Source organism: Cimex lectularius, unplaced genomic scaffold (assembly GCF_000648675.2).
Source record: "Cimex lectularius strain Harlan isolate CLEC.00 unplaced genomic scaffold, Clec_2.1 scaffold354, whole genome shotgun sequence".
NCBI lineage: Eukaryota > Metazoa > Arthropoda > Insecta > Hemiptera > Cimicidae > Cimex > Cimex lectularius.
Genome location: NW_019392907.1, coordinates 222,548 through 245,374, shown reverse-complemented (window position 1 = coordinate 245,374; position 22,827 = coordinate 222,548). Strand labels below are relative to the sequence as shown.

At 35.5% G+C, this 22,827-nt stretch overlaps 1 protein-coding gene across 2 annotated transcripts in view; it reads right to left on the bottom strand.

The window, feature by feature from the left end:
• Positions 1-302, bottom strand: part of LOC106673044 (venom serine protease-like) — a 40,139-nt gene extending 39,837 nt beyond the window's left edge. Inside the window, exon 1 of one of the 2 annotated variants that reach the window (XM_024229249.1) lies at positions 184-302. In XM_024229249.1, the coding sequence (XP_024085017.1) occupies positions 184-221 (38 nt within the window). In that variant the 5' untranslated portion in view covers positions 222-302. The remainder of the gene's footprint in view (positions 1-183) is intronic. The other variant, XM_014404962.2, reaches the window with a different exon arrangement.
• Between the last annotated feature and the right edge of the window lie 22,525 nt (positions 303-22,827).

Genomic DNA, 22,827 nt, shown 5'->3' with positions numbered 1-22,827 from the left:
AAAAAAAATTTTTCTAAACCTACATCACAAAAGACCGCATCTCACGATCTCCAAATAATCAGTATACAAAGTACTTTATCCTTGAAGTATACATATAACTTTTATTATAATGCCAAAAAATATGAGAAAAAACACTCCAATATATGGGTAATCATTATTTATTAATCATTAGCATCCACTTACCTGTTTTTGCTGCGAGGGTTCGTAAGAACAGAGGTCATATATAATCCCTCAGTGTTTTTGAAAAAAAGCCCATTTGTAAGTAAGTCGGGTTCGAATACAAAGCCGCTGGATTCGAACTCGGGACGCCTAAACCGTTGCGGCCACCGACGCCCCCTACTACTACTTTCCAACGCCTATTTTACTCTAAAGCCGGGAACACACTTACGTGATGCAACGCCATGCGACGCTACCCAATGCTATTCGTCGCCTTGGCACGTTTTGGTAGGATGTGCACATCTATACGAAGTCAAGCGAACGTCACGTACAGTCACACAGCGTGTATCACAATAATCACTATCACAATCTCAACGCCTCTTTTGTTCTTAATGCTCAATTCTGAGCAAAACCTTGTAACAAATTGTTAGTTAAATTTGATGAGCACAACCATGTAATAAATTGTTTGTTAAACTTAATTGTTTTAAATAGAGTTATTCCGGTTTTTGATAAATTTTCTGACTAACTATCATAATTAAATAATGTTTAAACTTACGAATTTTTGATCTCGTTTAATTTGGTTCACATTAAAATAACATGTTGTAATTAATATAACGACAAAATAACATGTACTTAGTTTGAAATATACTGCAAAAAATATAAATGTCCTCTTCTGACGCTACTCGACGAAAATGGAGTAATTGTATGAGCAAAACCATGAAATAAATTGTTAGTTAAATTTTATGAGCAAAACCGTGTAATAAATTGTTAGTTAAATTCATTATATCAAAAAATGGTATTCCAGTGTTTTGATTGATTAAAATTAAGTTTTTTAAAGAAAAACTAATGAATTTTTGATCTCGGTTAATTTGGTTTATATTAAAATAAGTTTTTAGTAATTAATATAATGACAATAATACATGTAGTTTGAATAAAAATACGAGTGTCCGGTTCTTTTGTCTTCTACTGTACTCGATGCTAAACGACGAAAATCTGGACAGTGGGATCGCAGAGCGTCGAGTCGGTTAGCGTGGCATAGCATCGGGAAGATGTGCACGGGGGATAATGCAACCTTATGGAAAATCGGAGTTTGGATTTGCGTCGGGTAGCGTCGCATGGCGTAGCATCGGGAAAGTAAATGTGTTCCCGGCTTAAGGAAAATTTGTTAGATGATCTGGACTATACTTTTCGACTAGTTTTTTAAATTTCGTATTTTGCTATTAACATGATGTTATATGGAAAAAATGCAGATTTTAATAAAGAATTTCATTTAAAAAAGACGCATCTATCGTTAAAATAAAATAAATATTAATGGAATTTTCATTACAACTACATGACAGCCTAGTTTACATAGGTGTACAATATAGACTAAAATTTTCAGACATGCATGTCCAATGTTTATGCACTTAAATTTTCAGCTTGATTGCCATGCACCCCGAAATAATTGCACCGCCCCGATGGCAATACGACGTTAATAAACAAGCTGCTGTATATTAATTGGATAAATTGACTATCTCTGTGGATTATCTGACTCATGACTGTGTACGGTTCCTGAGCGTCGGTTGGTTCGGATTACTAATCTTCCCCCGGCGTCTGGCCGGTTCAAATTAAATTGAAAATCATTCAAAACCAAATCCGGCTAAAGAGTTTGTATACCGGTTCTCATATGTTTACATACCGTCCGGTGAAACTGTATTCAAATGTTTTGAAGACCGGGACAGAAAGAAGTAAACATGTAAATTAAAACAGAGGATCAACTGTAATACATTTTTAAAGCGGTGGGTGGTCAATATCGCAATTTGATTGATATTGATTCTTGAGTAAGAATTTTTTCAATATTTTTTCAAATTATTTTAATTATTATTAGTTAATAACAATAATGCAAAAATGTAAATTACGTCACATTAAAATTTTCAAGATATTAACAACTTACAAGAAATTAATTTTGCCATCTTTTCTCTCTTTTTTCATCTTTCATTTACTCTTTTTCGAATCTATAAAAATTTATTAAAGATATTAATTATTTAAATGTAAACAGTTACACTGACTGGCAAAAAATTCCACCCATTTGTAATATAACTTGATTTGTATATATTTTTATATTTTAAACTAAGTTTTCCCTTTTTTAACGTTTAACAGTTGAGACTTTGTCTAAAAAAGAAATAAAATGTAAATTGCTAATAAAAATGAAAAAAAAAAGACGGACATATAAAATTTGTTTTAATTTTCTTTAAGATTTTTAATTAACATTTCAATATCGCGTATTTCCTCCTCTTGCCTTAATTATTTCTCGAAGACGCCTCCGCATTTTTTCTGCCAGTTTGGAAATGTTTCTTTGCTGGAGGTTTGCCCTTCTTCACGAAGAGACCTTTCAATATCGTGGAATAAATCAGGAAGTGATGGACGTGCTCTTATTCGTCTTTTGAGGTTATCCCATAAATGTTTGATGGGGTTCAAGTCTGTATAACGGGCTGTCTTGGCTAAGGCCTTGATGTTATGCTGGTGAATGTACGTTTCTACTATGCGACCGACATGTGGACGGACATTATGGTGTATTAGAATGGGATTGTCGCTGATTTCATCGAGCTCAGGCAACGCTATTCCAAAATTTCATCTACATAGCGACTAGCCGTCAAAAACCCTCCACGAACAACAACCAACTCTTTGCGACTCTCCATTGAAATTCGCGCCCACACCATTACTGAGCTACGTTGAAAAGCTTGGCTCTGGTAAAAATTACAAGTTTCGTAGCTTTCATTTCGCCTTCTCCACACTCTTTTACGCCCATCTGGAGATCGTACAACAAATCCACACTCATCTGTAAAAAAGTGCAGCAGACCAATCATCCAAAGACCAATGGCTTGATTCTCGAGCAAATGCGAGACGTGCAACTCTGTGTTCTGATCAATTCTGTCCTCTTACGCGGCGAAAAGCCATCAGTCCATCCTAATTTAATTTTCTTCCAGTAGCGAGTTCAGAAATTTGGACACCTCCTGGAGCTGATGAATCGCTTGGACAACGGTGAGGAGTCGGTTTCGCAAAATTATCAAAGTCTCAAAACGGTTATGCCTTGGTTCTGTTACACTAGGGCTTCCAGAACCGGGCCTTGTATGGTAGGACCCGATTTTTCGAAAATGTCTAACGGCATCTCGCAGTGTTTCGTAGGGAACTCCGATGGCAATAGCCGCATACCTGATGGAACGACCATCATCAATAAGTGCCAACCACGCGCAACTTCGTCAACATAAATGGCACTTTTGAGTTGAAAAATTGAAATTAAGAAAACAAAGATGAAAACCAAAAGTTTATTACTTCCGAATTCAAATGAGACTGAATAAACATTTTAAATTCTTTAAAAAGTAAACATTGAAAAATCCTTTATCCTTGTTTTGGATTAAGGATAAAATGTGTTTACTTCTAATGGAAGTACCCAATTTAAAACATAGCATAAACAAATATTTATTCATAAAAAAATGAGACAAATTAAGGGCAGAATTTACTTTTATTGATAAAATGAAAAAACAAATCGATTTGATGGAATTTGTCTGTGTGTCATTGTATTACATTGTATTAAATACTTATTTAAACCATTATTATAAAATATTTTTAAAAAAATTTTAGATGAAATTATGTTGAACATTCTTTAAATAATTGGTTTTCTAGACAAACGCCACAAAAAAAAGTTTATTTTACACATCCATATATTTTATATTATTATTATTATTATTATTATTTATCGCAAATTGCACATCATTGGTGAAGAAAAGACGTCACCGAATTACAGAAAGTTCACGGAGATAAATCCTCTAAGTTAATTACAAGAGTTGTAATTAATGTTAAAAATGTAAAAACATCGCTTTTCAAAATAATTAAACAAAATCCAAGTTTTTTCTACAAACACGTAGAATTAGGAGAGCGAGAAAATTCCTGAAGTTGAATCTCTTAAATCTCTTCTATTTAACAAGGGGTGTCTGTTCCACCCTCACACCCTTACAGTAGCCCTTCATTAAATTTACAGTGTGCTTTTTACTAACACGCAATACAAGTAATTTAACTTACGTACGATCAAAAACATTTTATTAATAAATATCACAGCAAATTTATGTTTGGAAATTTGAACAAGGCTTACGATACCTGGCTCCTTAAAAATAAGCTTTCAATATGTTAATCACGTTTCTATTAGGTTTTCTTATTAAACGTATTACTTCTCTGTAATGCACAAAATAGATCATTAAATATTTTTATCTAAAATCTTTTTCTTATATCCAAAAATGTATCTAAAATGTTATTCATAATGTCTCTTTCGTAAATAAGGTACATTATTGCTGATGAGAAATAAACATGCGTCTCCCACGCTAGCCTCGGCATGCTGTTTCTCTCAAGTCTCCTCTCCCGCCTTTGACTCTCTCACACCCTCTCTCTTTCTCTTTCACTGGCTCAAATACACACACTCACTCTCTCTCTTTCTCTCTTTTCTCTCTCTGTCTCTCTCATCCTCTTTCACTCGCTCAAAGACACACACACTCTCTCTTTTTATTTATCTTCTCTCTCACTCTCTCTTTCTCTTTCTCTCGTTTTCTCTCTGTGTCTCTCTATTTCTCTTTCACTCGCTCATACACACACACACACACTCTTTATTTATCTTCTCTCCCCCCCTCTCTCTCTCTCGCTCTCTCTCTCTCTCTCTCTCTCTCTCTCTCTCTCTATCTCTCTCTCACTCTCTCTCTTTATTTATCCTCTCTATTTCTCTATCTCTCTCTATCTATCTCTCTCTATCTATCTCTCCCCCTCTCTCTGCCTCACTTTCTCTTTTTTCTCTCTATGTCTCCCTCTTTCTCTTTCACTCGCTCATATACACACACACTCTCTTTATTTATCTTCTCTCTCTCTCCTCTCCCTCTCTCTCTTTCTCTCTGTGCATCTCTCTTTCTCTTTCACTCGCTCAAATACTCACACACCCTCTCTTTATTTATCTTCTCTCTCTCTCTCTCTCTCTCTCTCTCTCTCTCTCTCTCTCTCTCTCTCTGCCTCGCTTTCTCTCTTTTTTCTCTATGTCTCCTTCTTTCTCTTTCACTCGCTCATACACACACACGCACACTCTTTATTTATCTTCTCTCCCCCCCTCTCTCTCTCGCTCTTTCCCTCTGTGCTCTCTCTTTCTCTTTCACTCGCTCAAATACTCACACACTCTCTCTTTATTTATCTTCTCTCTCTCTCTCTCTCTCTCTCTCTCTCTCTCTCTCTCTCTCTCTCTCTCTCTCTCTCTCTCTCTCTCTCTCTCTCGCTCGATCTNTTCTCTCTCTCTCTCTCTCTCTCTCTCTCTCTCTCTCTCTCTCTCTCGCTCTCTCGATCTATCTCTCACTCTCTCTCTCTCTATCTATCTATCTATCTATCTATTTATTTATCTATCTATCTATCTATCTTTCTTCTCTCTCCCACTTACTCTCGCATCCTAAGAGCTAGCACCAAGAAAACTATTGAATTCAGCCCCAAAAAAAGTGATGTGATGATCTGTGTTGATTATTTTCAAAATGGTGATATACATAAGAAAATTCGGCTGTGTTAAAGCTCAACAATTTTAAAAGTTTACTATTCCAACATATTTTAGTTGCGCATACTTAATGTTGCCAATGCACATAAGAAATACTGTGGGAACAACAATGCGCCCGCCCAAAACGCACAGCAATTTCTGATGATCTTTAAAAAATTTCCAAAATTGTGGTTGCTCAGAGGAAACATTTATTCAAAATGTGTCAATTAACATAATAGAATTTAGAAATAATAGTATATGTAATATAAATATATTTATTTGTCAATAAACCAACTTATTTTCTTATTTCTTTGACCATGTATCTCTTTTCTCGCTTTATTGTTAGATAATGATCGTTTCTCTCATTGTATTAACCCACAAAAAATTAAAATTTATAATTTTTATTTCAAATTACAAACTGTCGGGGGTACATTTTCACTGCTCGCAAATATAATAAAATTAAAAGATGTAAAAAAAAATTTCCACATTTACCTGCAGTATTAATAGTCGTTTTGATATTTGTAGCTTTCGACATTTGAGCTAAGTTATCAGCAAACTAAGGCTAACAAGCGGCTAACAACTTGCTAAGGGCCCAACTCTATTTCAAGACTGAGTTCATCCAGATTTCTACCGCTCACGGCCTATGGCCTCCTTGTGTCCAACTTTTATAATTTACAGGCATTTAAATTTTGCGGAAACCCCCCCCCTTTATAGAGAAGTTAATTAATTACAATCAATTCCTACAGAAGAAAACTTTTATTCAGAGAAAAATTTAACGAAACAATAATATCTTCTCCATTAAAAAAATTATATCTCATTATAAATATTTTGCAGTCCTTTTTACCTACTTATATACAACAATGTCCAATCTCATTCAAACAGCTTTTGAATGAAAAGTCAAAACTGTCAATAAAAAAACTGAATAAGTAAAACTGAAAAGTGGTAAAATAATTTCGTTCCCCTTTCAATATCGTAATTCAATAAAGAATAGTATAACAGCTGCCATTAACAAGCTGTGGTAAAACGGTGTTTTCCATCGGTATCGATTGAAAACAGATTTGTGCACTTACTATCTGCTATTATTCTTTATTCTCTTAGGTTTTTATTTATCTTTTGAATAAATGTATTATCTCAAGTAAAGCCTGTCAAATAACATGCTAAACGTCGAGAAAAAACATTTACAAGTTAAACCATTTTTGAGAATTCTTATAATTCAAAACTAAGTATTCAGGAGTTACTTTATATAATAATTTATATAAGAAATGTATTTGGTACTTTATAATAGGAATGTCGGGAAGTGTATAAAGCGGTGAAACGGTCTATCATTTTCTAAGGAGGTCGTTATGAACCAATAATTTAAAAGAAGGAGGCGTATCGATTGGAAAGCAATCTTTCAGAAGGTGGCCCTATATTTTTAAGAAAATCTGTATAAAATTTGTGGCATAACGTTAAAAGTATATTACTATAATACTGAAACAGTGCAGATGATTTAATCATTTCTACTTCATTCCATTTTTCTGTGATTTGAACAACAAATCAAGCCATTATTATGATAATTTTTTTGTAAATCCATTATATTTAGTGGTCTACTGACGAAATTACTACTTTCAATTAATTAATCATGTTATCATGTGGTAAGGTTTTTGGTTGAAATGAAAAAGTTAGTTCTACAAGCAGGATTCGAACCCATGACCTACGGCACAATAGGCCGCTGCTCTAAACACTTGGGCTATCGTGACTTCGATCCACTCGAACGCTGCTCTAACCACTTGAGTTGGTGTCTGAGTGGATCGAAATAACGATAGCTCAAGTTGTCCGCTTCATATGTCGCCGAGAATCGAATCCTGATTACACATTTCAAAAAATGGCAAAAAGGAGGGAAAACTCGAGTAGGTTGAGGTGGGTAGTTGTTGTCCGAGCGGATTGAAGTGACGATAGCTCAAGTGGTTAAAGAAGTGGCGAGTTTAGCCGAAGGTCATCGGTTCGAATCCCGCTCGTGACACTAGCTTTTTTATTTCAACCAGAAACCTTACATAAAAGATTTTTTTTTGGTTTTATAAAAAACATAATTCATTTTTAAGTTATGGAAAAAAAGAAAAGTAATATATTTATAACCAAAATTACCATAATTTCTAAATTTATGTTGCAAATCAATTTTGTTTCGTGAAACATCAAAACAAATTCAATTTCCAATGAATTGGGTCGGCTTTCGTTTTTTTATTACCACCGTACATTTTATTCCCTCACCATGCACTGTATAAACTGTCGGATTACCGTAATTTCTCGTAGTTCATACCCTGAGTCCCCGTCGGAACGTGAATTAATATATTTAACATCAAAATCATGACGGAAATATTCTTGACTTTATAATGTTACGTTAAACTCCGTGTAGGATTGGTTTTCTTCAAATGTTTCCTTTTGTGTTTAAGGTAGTCCATTGTTTAGTACATTAGTCACATTTAAATGTGAGTATCATTAAACTCATTATCATTGTGTTAAATAAAAATGTATCGCAATGTACAGACCATTAATTATTTTTAAATATCTTGTAATAATTTTCACCTATTTATTTAATTTGATTCAGTCTGACGGAACAAAACTTAAATCGATTCATTTATTCTTATCAGTAGAACTTTTATGGTTCATTACCCAAACAGATTATACGACGATAGACTTGGCCCATGTAATTTTACATCGGTACATTATCCTTTTTACGTTTTATTTACAAACTGTAAGTTGAAGTATAAAGTTTGTTAACAAGTTCTGAGAACATTCCGTCAGAGGCATAAGATTATCTTGTTTTATTGGTCCAATTTTTAAACGAGATAAAATTTTATAAGCCATTTTTTAACGATTTTCTTTAATTGAGGAAAATACGTAAAGAAAACTGTTATGGTCGGCGAAATGTTAAGAATTAGTTCTAGACGCGTACATTCTGAAGAGAAAGCCAGCATCAAAAGAAAATATAATGAGGGAAAAAAAGCAACGTCAGCATTATATATAAGATAAAAGTATGCGTATGTAAAAAATTTAAAAAAAGGATACGAAGAAGGAAAGTAGATGAAAGACCGGCAATGAATCCTATATTTTTCCAGCGTCAAATTTTTCAAGCAGTATGAATAATTACTTACACAGTGTGGTATGCTTTATGAAAGCACAAGTCAGTTTTAACCTGCATGGGAAACAATTGAAGTATTCTTATTCAATCAATAAACTTATTCTCATTCCTAAGTTTATAATAAAATATTCTTCAAAAAAAGTTGCGTTAATATTGTTTGTCGTTAATGTGTTTTGTCAAGAATCTAGAGCGAAAAACAGTTTCGCTTAATCAATACGATGATTAAGTCACAAATTAAATCATAAGACAGTGAGAAGGAAATTCGCGTAAGATTGAAACAACAAAAGCACACTTCGACAATTTCTTGTTTAAAGTGTAGGGAAATGATGAGAGATTTTTTGGAGTGGATTAAATGCCAGGCTAAGAAACTGCTCCTCCCGCCGGCACTTTTTATTCAGAATACCAGTTAATCTTCGCACCCCCTCGCCACCACCTGACTTTCCCCTCTCAATTATTTTTAATCCGTTACGGGGAGGGGTGTTGTAAGGTTTCAAAAGTTTGGGAGCGGTCTATCGGATTCCTGAGGGCGTAAAGACAACCCCTCTTTTCTCCTTCCGGTGAAAAGTTACAACCGAATTAAAATGCTCCCATACAGCAGGGTCTGCCCCGAGGCAAAGGCGGTTCCCGAGTGTGGGGGTGGATAATAATTTTAATAAACCCAGCTCGGGTACACTTCAACCTCGATAACTAAGTCCATCAAGTTTATGGGGGCTTCGTTTTCCAAGAAAAGCTGAACTTTTTACTCAGCGCGCGCTGGCACTCGCGCCCCCTGAAAAAGCGAGAAAGGACGACGCGATTTCGGCTTTTAACCAGTCAAAGCGTAGCCGGGCGCGGCTTTGTTGGACGACATAGATGAAAAGCGGCGTCGATAACTTGAAAATTCCTCTTTTCTTTGAAATTATGCCGACGGATTTTTGAAGTTTAACCTGCTCTCCAAGAAGTAAAACTATGTGAATTTACCCCCTTTTCGTTCCTCTCCCCCTCCTGAACTTTGTCTGTAAATTGTCAACTCCATTACTCTCCAATTCTGATTATAAACTTTATTTCCCCATTAGATTTCGTGGTCCGATTGGCCAAATAACATCTTTCAATTAATTAATCTTTATGCAAGGTATTGTTTGAAATGAAAAGTCAGTGTCACGGGCGGGATTCGAACCCACGACCTTCGGCAAAATACGCCGATGCTCTACCACTTCAGCTTTCGTGACTTCGAATATCCACGTTTCAGAACGAATGGGACAAATGAGGGGATTTACATGACGACTGCGACGAAACGTGAACACGATTGGGACGCTAATACTAGTGAGAGACACGATTGTGACATTTGGAAATTTTATTGCAATATAAACATTTGTAATATAAACAATACATTATTTAGCTGGTAACGGTCTCAGAAAAATGGAAATTAAGTGTGTGAAAATTGCATTTCGTCAAAGTGAACGAATGAATGAAATGTAGCGCATTACTATTATTGTATTGGCGTTGCAGTTCTTTGACCCGCTTTTGTTAGGGGCGCTGTAAATCTGGGAAATTCTCTTTGTTCATAGGTGGTTTCATTGAACTCAAAAGAAGTCTAGAATGAGAATTTTATTAATTAGATTCAATACTTATTATAAGTTAATTATTATTTTTAAGTAAGGTCCTGGTTGAGATGAAAAAGTTGGTGTCTTATGATTAACAGGTCTTACCATCAAGAAAGACTGCAGATAGGATTTGGTGCATCTGTCATCACTGATAACCCATGACAAATGCATTGGCGTAGCAGTATTTAACGTACACCCGTTGTTAATTAGGTTTATTAGTTATTCAGAAATCGTGAGATGCGGTCTGGTGTAATGTTGGTTTCAGAAAAACATTTTCTTTATCGTGCCAACGTTTCGATCTTTATTGAGATCATCTTCAGGGATCAAAGTGTTTGTCTTCTGTGTAATTGTGCCATTCTTACGTGTCGTGTTGAGAGTGCCAGGTTTATTAGGTTGAGTAGCTGAATACAGAAAGTTTAAGTTGTTCGGGCTTCAGTATTATAATGTATTTTTTTTAATGTAAGGTCTTTGTTGAGATGAAAGATGTCACGAGCGGGATTCGAACCCATGACCTTCGGCTTGATAGGCCGCTGCTCTAAACACTTGAACTATCGTAACTTCGATGCACTCGGACACTAACCTCTCAACCTATAGCCTTTCCAATTTTCCCTCTTTTTAGCCATTTTTGGACTACTAAATGAATTGGAAAGGAAGTTAATTATTAAGGGCGATTTCGAAGGAAAGAGGTAAATTAAGGTTTAATAATTTACTTGTTTTATGATGTTGGCTGAGTTTGCATGTATCTGTTCTGTAATTAATTTTGTTTTCGTGTCTCTGTTAATGTAAACCATTTCTAAAAAGTTGCGTTTGTATTTGTTTTTTCCATGTTAGTATTTGTATTTTGTAGAAATCAAAGTTGTCTTGTTTTTCCGTTCTTTTTCTCTTCGTAGTCGCCGTAGTCCCTTATCCGAATCGTGTCTTGCATTCTAAGACCTTTCACTAAGCCGCATCCGAATTCGGTTGTGGCCCCGATCTTCTCACTCGGACACCAACTTCCCAGGCCAAAATGGCAAAAAGGAGGGAAAGTTCGAAAGGTTGGGTTGCGATGGGAAGTTGGTGTCCGAGCGTATCGAAGTCACGATAGCTCAAGTGGTAGAGCAGCGGCGTATTTAGCCGAAGGTCGTGGGTTCGAATCCCGCTCGTAACATTACTTTTTTATTTCAACCAATACCTTACATAAATTTTAAAATAATTATAAAAATTATGGTTCGACTGCAATTACCAGGACACAAGGGAATTTTGGGTAATGAAAAAGCAGACACACTGGATAAAGGAGGATATGCAAGACCATATAAAGGCCCTGAACCTATTCTTGGAATAACAAAAACAAACACAGACTCATCTATCACAGAATGGCAAAAGAAAAAGTGGATATATAACTTATGCTAAAACAATATTACTGATTCTGTGAAAGAGGGCTAAACTCGGAGAAGTGATAGGACTATTTTCTGATCAGTGGCATCTGAGAAAACATCTACACAACATGAGTATATTCAATAATGACCTCTACTGAGGGAGAAGAAACATTTACCCATATCATTTTTGATTGCGAAGCAACCGCTCAATATTTCTTCAACTCAACATTACCTGGGCTTCAAAGAAAACCCAGGGGAGGGTTTGAGGCAACAACAATCAATGACCTAGTACTTCTTAGGAGAAGGATCGAGTCGATAACACTCAGTAAGGAAAGTAGAAAAGTACAATAATCCAGAAGGCAGGAGTGCTGGGTGAACAAAAACCCCCACTTCATAGTATCCATTAACATCATCCCAGTGAATTTTTCATGTGTGTTAATTTAAAAGGCACTAATCTTATTGTTATAAATATTATTGTTATTATAAATAGTATTTTCTATCTCACACACGTTATTTCAACTGCTTCCTTAACTATAAACTATATAACTAAACTGACGTTTGATTCGATAAAATCAAGACGGACGGAAAATTTGAGTACAAACTCATGTAAAGTTTTTTTATTCATGTTTCTTTAAAAGATAGTAGTAGTGTCAAAATGTCTCACATTTACTATGTGTTATGTTGGCTTTTAGTTTCCAGAAATCTACTTTGTTAGTAGATAAATCACTTTGCGAAAAGTAAACTATACCTACAGTTGCAAAGTCTTTCTTTACAGACGGGTCAGATAGAAAACACGATATTGGCGCGTGTTTTATTTTTCCTTGCTTCCAGGCGCCGAATCAATCCCCAGGCTTTGTCCGCGGTGAGGAGCAGAACAAGACCTTGGCACAGCTCCCATTTGATTCTCTAGTGTGGATTCAGTGGCGACTACGTATCGAGCCTAAAAGAAATTATGGTGAAGCCACTTTCAATGCCCCAGATCAAAGGGCTTTTTCGATCTAATGTGGTCTGCCTAGACATAAAAGCTCTCGAGAAAAAGGGTGCCCCCTGAATTGGTTTATTGTCATTCTTAAAAGGAATACTTAATAGAAAAGATTGAAAGTGCAAGACGCGTTTAAATGATTTATTAAAAAGCTGAGGTTTCACTATTCTCAAATAGTTACTATTTACAATTGAAATATATCTATAACACTGAATATTTTTGCTAATTTCTTAAAACTACAAATTTTCTTAAAATATACCAAATCTACCCAGTAAACATGAATTTCGTATTATTTAAGGGAAGGGGTCTATAGATTTCGCAGAAATAATAATAAGAACTAACTTAATACTTTAAGAACAGCATAGCATTTAAATTTTGTTAGATAATTTGAACGTTTCCTATTCATCTGAATATTACTAACGTCTTTATGATTTTATGTTAATTTTAAAATTTTTGGACATTGTTTGTTGTTTAAATTGTTTAAAATTGGACCAGTCTCTTGTACATCCCCATTATTATATAGTTTTCTTTATTAAGCTAAAAGCTTTTTACCAGATACCGAAACTTGTTAATATTTGTTGTTATCTATCCTTCACGTCCGGGCTTTACCTCTCCTAGGATTCGTAATTTGAGCCTGTATAAGCCTGCGTATCAATAGGACATGTTCCGCTTTTTCTCCTTCTTCCTGGCGATAGCTGCATAGTCTTGTTTCTGCTGCTTCAATCCTATACACAACACTTCCGAGTCTGCAAGGTAGTTTTTACATCTCGATACAATTATTTGATGTTTAAAAAGTATCGATGAAATAATGGTGAATGTTGTATCGATGCTTTGGTTGTCTCGATGTTTTTATGTTTTTGTTTGTTTTTTGTCAAAAAAGATACCGATATAGCAGAGTAGCTTTGGTATTATAGTACCCGAATTTTAGTGGCGTTCCGAATATTTTGAATATTAGTCCAATATGTGAAAAAAGAATATTATTTTTATAACACCCAAATTCATAGTTAGTTTTAGTTCTTTAATAAGCTACTTTAAAAAGAACTCAGCGGGAACCTCTTCCTTGAACACGGACTTGTTTCTAAAGACAAGAAGAAATAGACATTACTCATTAAATGTACTTCCAATTAATTAGTCCATAGGGCGCAATAAGTTGTAATCAGAAGGAGGTAGGGCCGAGTTTTCATTTTGAACTAAAGAGAATTTTCATTAAAGTTTTATTTTACATAACGATAGGTATGATGGGTACGGAGGAGGCGCTATCATGATACAATGAAGATTGCATTACGAGCGAATAAATGTAACTAATCGCTATGAGAAAAAGATCCAGATGACAACCGGAAAAATTTACGTCTCTCAGCAACCATTAAGCGTAGTGTCACATTAAACCCAACGAAAACATTACCGAAACAATTTGGACGGAAATGTTACACCAATTCTCGCATCCTTCTATTATAGGCGGGGACCTGAATGCACACCACCTTATCATGGGGGTGCTCCTACGGAGACGCGTCAGGTAGAGGTTTATTATCCGCTTTAGAATAACTGGACCTATTCTTCTTAAATGACGGTTCGCCATCAATCATCAATAGACCAGGAAAAAGCGACTCAGCACCGGACTTCACTCTCATCACATCAACCATAACCCCACTAGCAACCTGGGCTGTGCTACCAGATAATTTTGGGTCAGACCATTATGCCATATTAGTGAATATTCAGATAGGTCCAGAAGATATGGTAGAAGAAGTACCAGACCGATGCATGTATAAAAAGGCCGACTGGAAAAAATATACCAACTGGATACAGCAGGAAGTGGACAATGTTAAGCCAGAAATCTACGTCAAGATGGTGGATATAATAAACCAAGCCGCCATACTCTCTATTCCACGTTCCAAAAAGACACGGACCTTGAAAAATCGACCAGGCAGAAAACTAAAACATTGGTGGGACGATGCATGCCAAAAGAATGGAACAAGAAACAAAAAGATTTCCAGAACTTCAAGAAAAACCCGTCCATAACAAACTTCATACGGGCAGAAAAATCAGATGCGATGTGCAGAAAAACATTCAAGCGAAAAAAAAGAGATAGTTGGAAAAAATTCGTAAATTCTCTAAATAGAGAAACACCAATAGGAAAAGTCTGGGATAAAATAAGAAACATAAAGGGACTCGAACGACGAAAATCTATCACTAAAACAAGAGGCATGGAGGAATTCATTAACATAGTGGCTCCACCTACAGCTCCTGAATTCGTAAGCACAGAGGATATAGAGGTTTCCAACGACACAGAAATAGACATCCCTTTCACCATGGAAGAATTAGAAAAAGCCCTCTCGTCAGGAAGCGGAACCGCGCCAGGACCCGATGGCATAAACTATGAAATGTTGACACGACTATCCGACAATGGAAAAATCTCCCTACTAAGAATATTTAATGAAGTATGGATAGAAGGAGTGATTATTTCACAGTGCAATAGACAATACATCCTTCCAATCTGCAAACCTGGGAAGACACCAAATGACGGGGAATTTTAAATACCAATCGCGCTATCATCGTGTGTTCTGAAAACTTTTGAAAGATGCGTTAAGTCCCGGCTAGAGTGGTACGTTGAAAAACATGGATTAATACCAGAGTTTCAACATGGATTTCGCAAACGCCATAATACTTGTGACAACATGGCGACCTTTTTAAGTTACTGCTATAAAAATTTGGGGGAAAAATAAATTATGCTAGCGATATTCTGTGATACCTCCAACGCCTATTCTTATGTAAAGAATAATCTATTAAAATACCAAATGTTAAGATTAGGCATACCCGGACGATTCATTCGTACGACCATTAATATAGGCAAAAATAAAACCCTTTTCTTCCAAGTTAAGGGCTAATTATGGGAACACGACTAGTCCATGTCGGCCTTCCGCAAGGAGCCGTCCTAAGTCCTCTCTTGTTCTCTCTCTACACATCCACACTTAAAAGTACGGCTACAGAACAGATCAAATTTTCCCAGTTTGCCGACGATATAACACTATACTCACGGAAAAGACGTAGAAGGGATACTAGAGAAAATCAGCACATCACTTGATAGCTTTATTAATTGGACGAAGAACCTAGGACTCTCCTTATCGGAAGGAAAAAGTTCAGCTATGTTTATAACACGGAAGCGAAGACTAGTACAACCCGAATTCATAACGAGTGGAAAAATAAAAATAAGGACAACCATGAAACACAAGTTTTTAGGTATAATACTTGACCGGAAACTTTTATGGAAACCACCTCTAGAATACACAGAAGCGAAATGCGAAAAAGCCCTAAACGTATTAAGAGCTATTTCGAGAATAAAGTATGGCGCCCATCCCTCCATATGTACTATAATATATAAGTCCCTCAATCAATCAGTCAGGGACTATGGAAGTATTTTCTTTGGGGACGCAGCCAAAACACACTTAAAGACTCTTGACCGAATACAATTCAGAGCGGTAAGATGTTGCTGGGGAGCAATGATATAATCTCCCACCAATGTTCTGCAAGTGGAATCAAATATCCCCCCTCTAAATACAAGGAGAGAACTCTTAACAGGAAAGTTCTTAACACATAGGTTTATAAATAGAGAACATCCGGTGTCGGTACGCCTTAACAACCTTGCTGGCTCAATCCTACCAGGGTACAGACGACAAAAGACACCAGGACTATTGGAGGCCAACATGAATATGAAACAGTTAGTCCTGGGTAATAAGGTATTGGGACCGGCGAAAGTGCCACTCTGGGAGCCAAAGACTTATAGACCAAGTGTGATAATGAATGTTAAGGATTTAGAAGGAAAAACAGAAGCTATACAAGGCTGCTTTGAAACCGGGAATTGTAACAGCATAAAAGTAATATACACGGATGGGTCGAAATCAGAAAAGCGAGTCGAAGCAGCAATATTGGACCCTGGAAATAAGACATTTAAAAGAGTTAAGCTCCAAAATATAGCTTCAATATTCACAGCCGAGAGTATGGCTATACTCGAAGCATTGAGGTATATTCAAACACTACCAGACCAAGAAACTGTCATAATCTCCGACAGCCTTAGCGTGCTTAAGGCCATCAAATATGCGACTCGCCAACAGAATCCGTTAATAGATGAAATGCTGGATATGATTGAGAAAATTAAAAAAAAAAGAGGTTGACCTCCACTTTATCTGGGTCAAAGCGCATCATGTAAATAGGCACAACAACGAAGTAGACTTACTCGTAAAAGACGCTGCACAGAATGGGGTTCCTTACAACATTATCGTCCCATGTGACATCACGGCTCTCCTGAAACAAATTGCAAGGAGGAAATGTCAGAAACAGTATAACGAGTCCAAAACAACGAAAGGCCAGTACTACGCTAATGTACAGCCTAGCATTCAACATAAACCCTGGTACCTTAAGGTGAATAGATCAAGAAAGTTTTTCACGTCGATATTCAGGTTACGGTCTAATCATAAGCAATTACCATACCACCTTGCCAAAATTGGTATTGCGGACAGCGACAGTTGTGGATGCGAAGCGAGGACCATGGCCGATTCAAACCACGTTATCCTGGCATGCACAAGAAACAGGATGGAGGTTTTGTTCTCAGAACTAAAAAAAAAAAAATGGAATAAAATTCCCAACAAAAATGGATATCGCACTCTCGGACACAAGAAACATCCCGGTTCTCGATGCACTCGTAGCCTTTATAAATAAGAACAACATACATATTTGACAACATGATGTACATACGGCAGGAACGAATAAAAAATTAGTTTGACTCGTTCGTGGCGTGGGGTTGCCCGGGGACGGGTGTGTTTGGTGGTACTGGACTGTGGGGTCGGGTGCCATAAGCGGCTTGGGCGTGTTTTGCCCCGGATTCTATGGGGATGTGGTCTTTTTCATGGTGTTGTAAATGGTTTTTATCCACATCCCCGAAAATGGAAACCGTATATAGGTCCTAAAAAGAAATAAATAAGTATGAGTGCTGGTCCCCTTAGGCAGGCTAGGGCATTCTCCCGCCTTTCCGGCTGCGGCTTGCTTGCCCCTTCGGGCTTCCACATGCTGCGAAGGAGAGAGAGAAAAAAGAAAAAAAGAAATGGCAGATGCTCAAACGGCGATGCCAAAAAAAAGTTTTATTTAATTTTTCATGTCATCTAATGGGAAATTTGACACATGTGGAACAATTTTGACAATGTCACTTCCGACTATCAGGAACTTACTAGATGTAAAGGAAAATATAATAAAAGTCGAAATGTTCATCAAAAAGTTGTTTAAAATTATATTTTTTTTATTGAAAACACATCTTCACCAATATAAATCATCTAATAATGTTATTGCTAATATGTTTAAAAGAAATTAAAATTAATATATGTACAAAGTTAATATCAATAGAAGGGCATAATTTTCACTAATCACGAAGAAAAATTAATTGATAACAAAGTTATACAGCAGTTACAAAATAGGTTAATCATTCTTATTTTGTTGAATTTTTACCAATTCATATGTATCAATTAAGATATTAACATGATAAATATATACGTTAAAGTTAACGTAATACTAATAAATTTAGTAATTTAATTAATAAATAATGTATCAAAATATATACAACATTGAATCTAAAGTTGTCTTTCTAGCGACATGTAGATAAGGTAAAATTTGACTCCAAAAAATAAAAATAAATAAACTTTGTCACATCATAATATTTGTGTTTCATTTTATCTCTGGTAGTGGAAACCTTGGAATTAATATTATATATTAAAAATCGATCAGGGGTGAGTCTAATTTAAAAAGAAAGTCGCACACAGTATCTATACCCAGAATACGCTGGCTATGGTTGATTGTCTAATTGGTCTAATTTAATTGTATAGTACTTTTTCGTTAACTTTTTAAACTATTAATTAAAATCTGAAATGGATATTTTCCTCGCAAGCTCAACAAAGAAATTGAACGTTTTTTCGTCAGTTCGTGATGTTTAATGGTTTCTGCGTGGACGAATGCAGATTAATCTGATGGGCACTGATTACTTAGATGGGTCCGTATATTCTCGCTGGTTTATGGTCGTTAAGTGAACTTGTTAATAAGTTAAGCTAAAAGCGAGAATATGCGGACCCAATAAAACGATCAGCGTCAGTTTACACCAATTGGACTTTGAAACGGGAGGTGTTCAGCGAGGCTTATTTCGTTTTACCCCGGCCCGACCCCGTCAGTCGAGAGAGTAACAGACCCGGGTTCGTTTAGTTTTTCTGTGCCACAAAATTCTTTTTGTGTGAAGTAACGTTCGTCGGCTTTTTTGGTGCTTCTTTTGTTATCGGAAGGTTCGCCAAGGTGGTTATGGGATTTGTTAGTCTTCCACACGAGGAAAGGTTGGCTTCCTTTTTTCGTACTTCATTTGTTCTGTCCATCCTCCTCTTCACCCATATATCTCGTCGAAAAAAAAATTATACTAAGCCGAGGTGCGCCAGACTTTCGTACTTTCTAATATTAAGGGAATATAATATCTCCAATCCATATTTGACAAAAAATATCGTCCACTTTTCGTCCGCAGTCCCTCGAATTTCTTAATTGTGTATGCAGCTCTTTTCGAATTGAAAATTCAAAAATTCATTGTATTCCCTTTACTTCACACATACCATTTAGTTCCCTTTTTCACAGCAACAGTGTAGAGAGAACACAGAAAATGAATCAGTCAAGTATGACTTTCAACAAAAGCGTTCTATCAGATGATACAGGGGCTAAATACAAAAATGTTCCATTAATTTAAAAATGTGCTCAGTTTTACCTAATCGCTTTTGATGGTTCGCTTGGAATCGCTTTTATTCGAGCTGGTCGAACTATCAGATACAGGGACTAAATCAACAAATCTTTTGATTGGAAAATATGTTCAGTTTTACCTAATCGCTTTTGAGGTCCCCTTGGAATTATTTTTTCTCGATCTAGACGAGATATTGGAAATAGGGACTAAATAAACAAATCCTTTGATTTAAATTTGTGGTGATTTGAAAAATCAAAAAATATATCATCAAATCAAAAAATATTGAAAAAAATATTTTTTATATTCAATCAAAGTATTTCTACTTTGATTGAAAAAAAAAATATATATATATATACTTACGTTACGTACTCGCTAGACCCTTATCTGTTGCAACCCTTCACATTCCTCCCTTATCACATCTGCACGTGTTCACTTCCAAGAAACCCCTCCTTCATTACATCCNCTCAAAGTATTTCTACTCACTCAAAGTGTTTGTTTTCTGCGTAAACACTTTGAGTAAGTAGAAATACTTTGATTGAACATAAAAAATATATTTTGTGCATTGTATAAATTCACTTTTTTCCACATCCTACATATATTTGTTAAATTTAAACAATGTTTGTAAATACCAGGCCCTGAAGATGATCTCAATAAAGATCGATACGTCGGCAGGATAAATAAAATGTTTTTTGTGCAACCTACGTCACACCAGACCGCATCTCACGATTTCCGAATAATCTTTGATTTAAAAATGTGCTCAGTTCTACCTAATCGCTTTTGTTGGTTCGCTTGGAATCGGTTTTGCTCGAGTGGGTCAAATTCTCTGGGTCGTATGCCATTTGTTTTAACCACGTCGCCAGCCATAATAAGTGCATCGCGTAGGCTTTCAACGGAGTGTTCGCCCCTTCCCAAAGTTTTAATAGTTTAAGCAACCGAATTCCTCGCAGCTCCTTTAAGTGATTAAAGTTTCACCAAAAGTGCCTCGCCGTACTAGGAGAGCTTGACGGTTTACAAATAAGGAGATAGGCGCGTTTGCCGTTAACGCAAATGTTTAGTGTTATGACGTTCTTCTCACGTTTCGCCGCAGATTTAACAAAAGGCACCTGCTGCTCTCCTCGGAAAATTAAATCGATTCTTTAAGGATTTTGTGCATTAATAATTTGTATTAGTCTTATAATCTGAATTACAGATTTTATAATAGCAACAAGAAGACATTGAGGATTTCGTCACTTTACCTTATTGTTCAGAATTAACTATATAGCTAAAAATAAAATTAAAATAAAAATAAGATGCAAGTACATTAAAGTTACTATTTGACCGCATGGAGATACGCCCGTTTTTCAAACCAAAAAATACTCCATCAATCTTTAAAATCCACGGTTTTTTATTTAAAAAACTATAAAATAAAATTATTTAAGGTTTTTAGTTGAGATGAAAAAAAGTTAATGACATGAGCGGGATTCGAACCCACGATCTTCGGCTAGATACGCCGCTGCTCTACCACTTGAGCTATCGTGACCTCGATCCACTCGGACATGAACTTCCTATCTCAACCCCACCTTATGATTTTTCCCTCCTTTTTGCCATTTTAGGCCAGGTTGCCAATATCCCAACTAAAAACCTTAAATAATTGTAATGTATTAATTGGTCAAGCGGACCACGAAATTAGTGAATTTAAAATAAAACTATTATTGTACAATGAAAACTGAATGAAACTGGACCTTTGGATTTAAGACCTTTACTAGTCCTTCATATAACTTTTTAAAAATCGGGAATCAAGTGTTCTGGTCGAACTTGCCTATGGACTGCAACTCGCTATCCCTTACGCTGCTTGAAAAATCGTCTTCTAAATGTATTTTGTGTGCAAGAAGAATTATTACAGTATTGTTTTACGGCGTGAATCGAGCTTCAACGGCAAAATCAGAGTTTGATTAGAAAATCGCTTCTCTCGATAAGTTTAATTTTTTCTACTTTCGATTCACTATACACCATACAGATACTATAATTTTCTCATTTTTTCAATCAACATTTGGCAAACAATTTAAAACTCACCGAAGAGTGGAGAATGTTTCCAAAATAAAGAAATGGTGCAAAATGGTGTCACAACTTTACTTATTAGCAAACATTAACGATTCACTGTTTATATAAAAAAGAACTAACTATAAATTCGTAGTATAAGAAAAACATAACAAAACAAATTTTGGGAAAATGGTAGCAAAATATGGGAAACTATCTGCCTCTCTTTGAACAACTACATCACCTTAAAAAAACAATTGAAATACCAAGAAAGCTTAAAATTTTAATGGTTTCAAGTTTGTAGAGAAAATGTAGGCGTTTCTGAATCAGAATTTTCAATCCAACGAGAAAGTCCTTTTTGCTTTGCGTTTACAATTTACTCAAAGCTAGTACTAAAAAGAAGTACCCTTTTTTGTTAATAAATAAGTACATAAAAAATACATGGATAAATACGTTCAAGAAAATATGGTAAATTGAAATATATACATTTGAATGATTTTATTAATTTTACACTAACTAATTTTACATTTGTATATCATAGTATTGTAAAAAATCTAAAATATTCATATAGTAATCAGTAACTTTCATATATAAACGTTATTTATAGTTAATGGGTTTAGTCTATGATTTATACAAGTTTCTTTCAAGTTACCATTCTATTATGATGGGGTTCTAAATCTCTGATGTTTTTACATACGGAACACACATCGTCGCCAGTCATGATTGTGACGACGGGGTTGTAGAGAAAGCTACCGTGCTCTTGATAAGTAATATGATAATCATTCAAGAAGTCTCTTATCCATAATCTTTTCAGACTGTCTAGGTGGTAATTGTGAGGAATGGAGTAACCGTATTTGTGTGTTAGTGTGATTTTGCAATTTACTGTGAAAACGTCTTTAATACGTTTTGATAGATGAAAAACTGTAGGCATTTGAAGATCTGTGTGAAGTGTGTTATTGTTTAAGTAAAAAAGGGCATAAACAATTAGTTTTAAAATTTTGAATTGAAAACATTCTAATCTTTCAATATTGGAATATATGGCTGATCCAAAAAGTTGGAACCCATACTCCAAATAGGTTTGAGCAGATATGTGTATGTCGAAAGTTTTGATTTTAATGATAATTTTGATTGTAGGTTGAGTAGGTAAGAAAATATTTTAAATGGCTTGTTAATTGTTTGATTTTTTAATGGTTTTTGTGTATTTCAAGTTAGTCATCTATCGAATTTAAGTCTTAAATAGTTAACTTTGTCGGATTGAGAAACACGTGAATTGTATAAGTATATGCTGGGACAAGTCTCACGACGGAGTGTTCAGTCATGCCAAATTAAGTTTTTATTA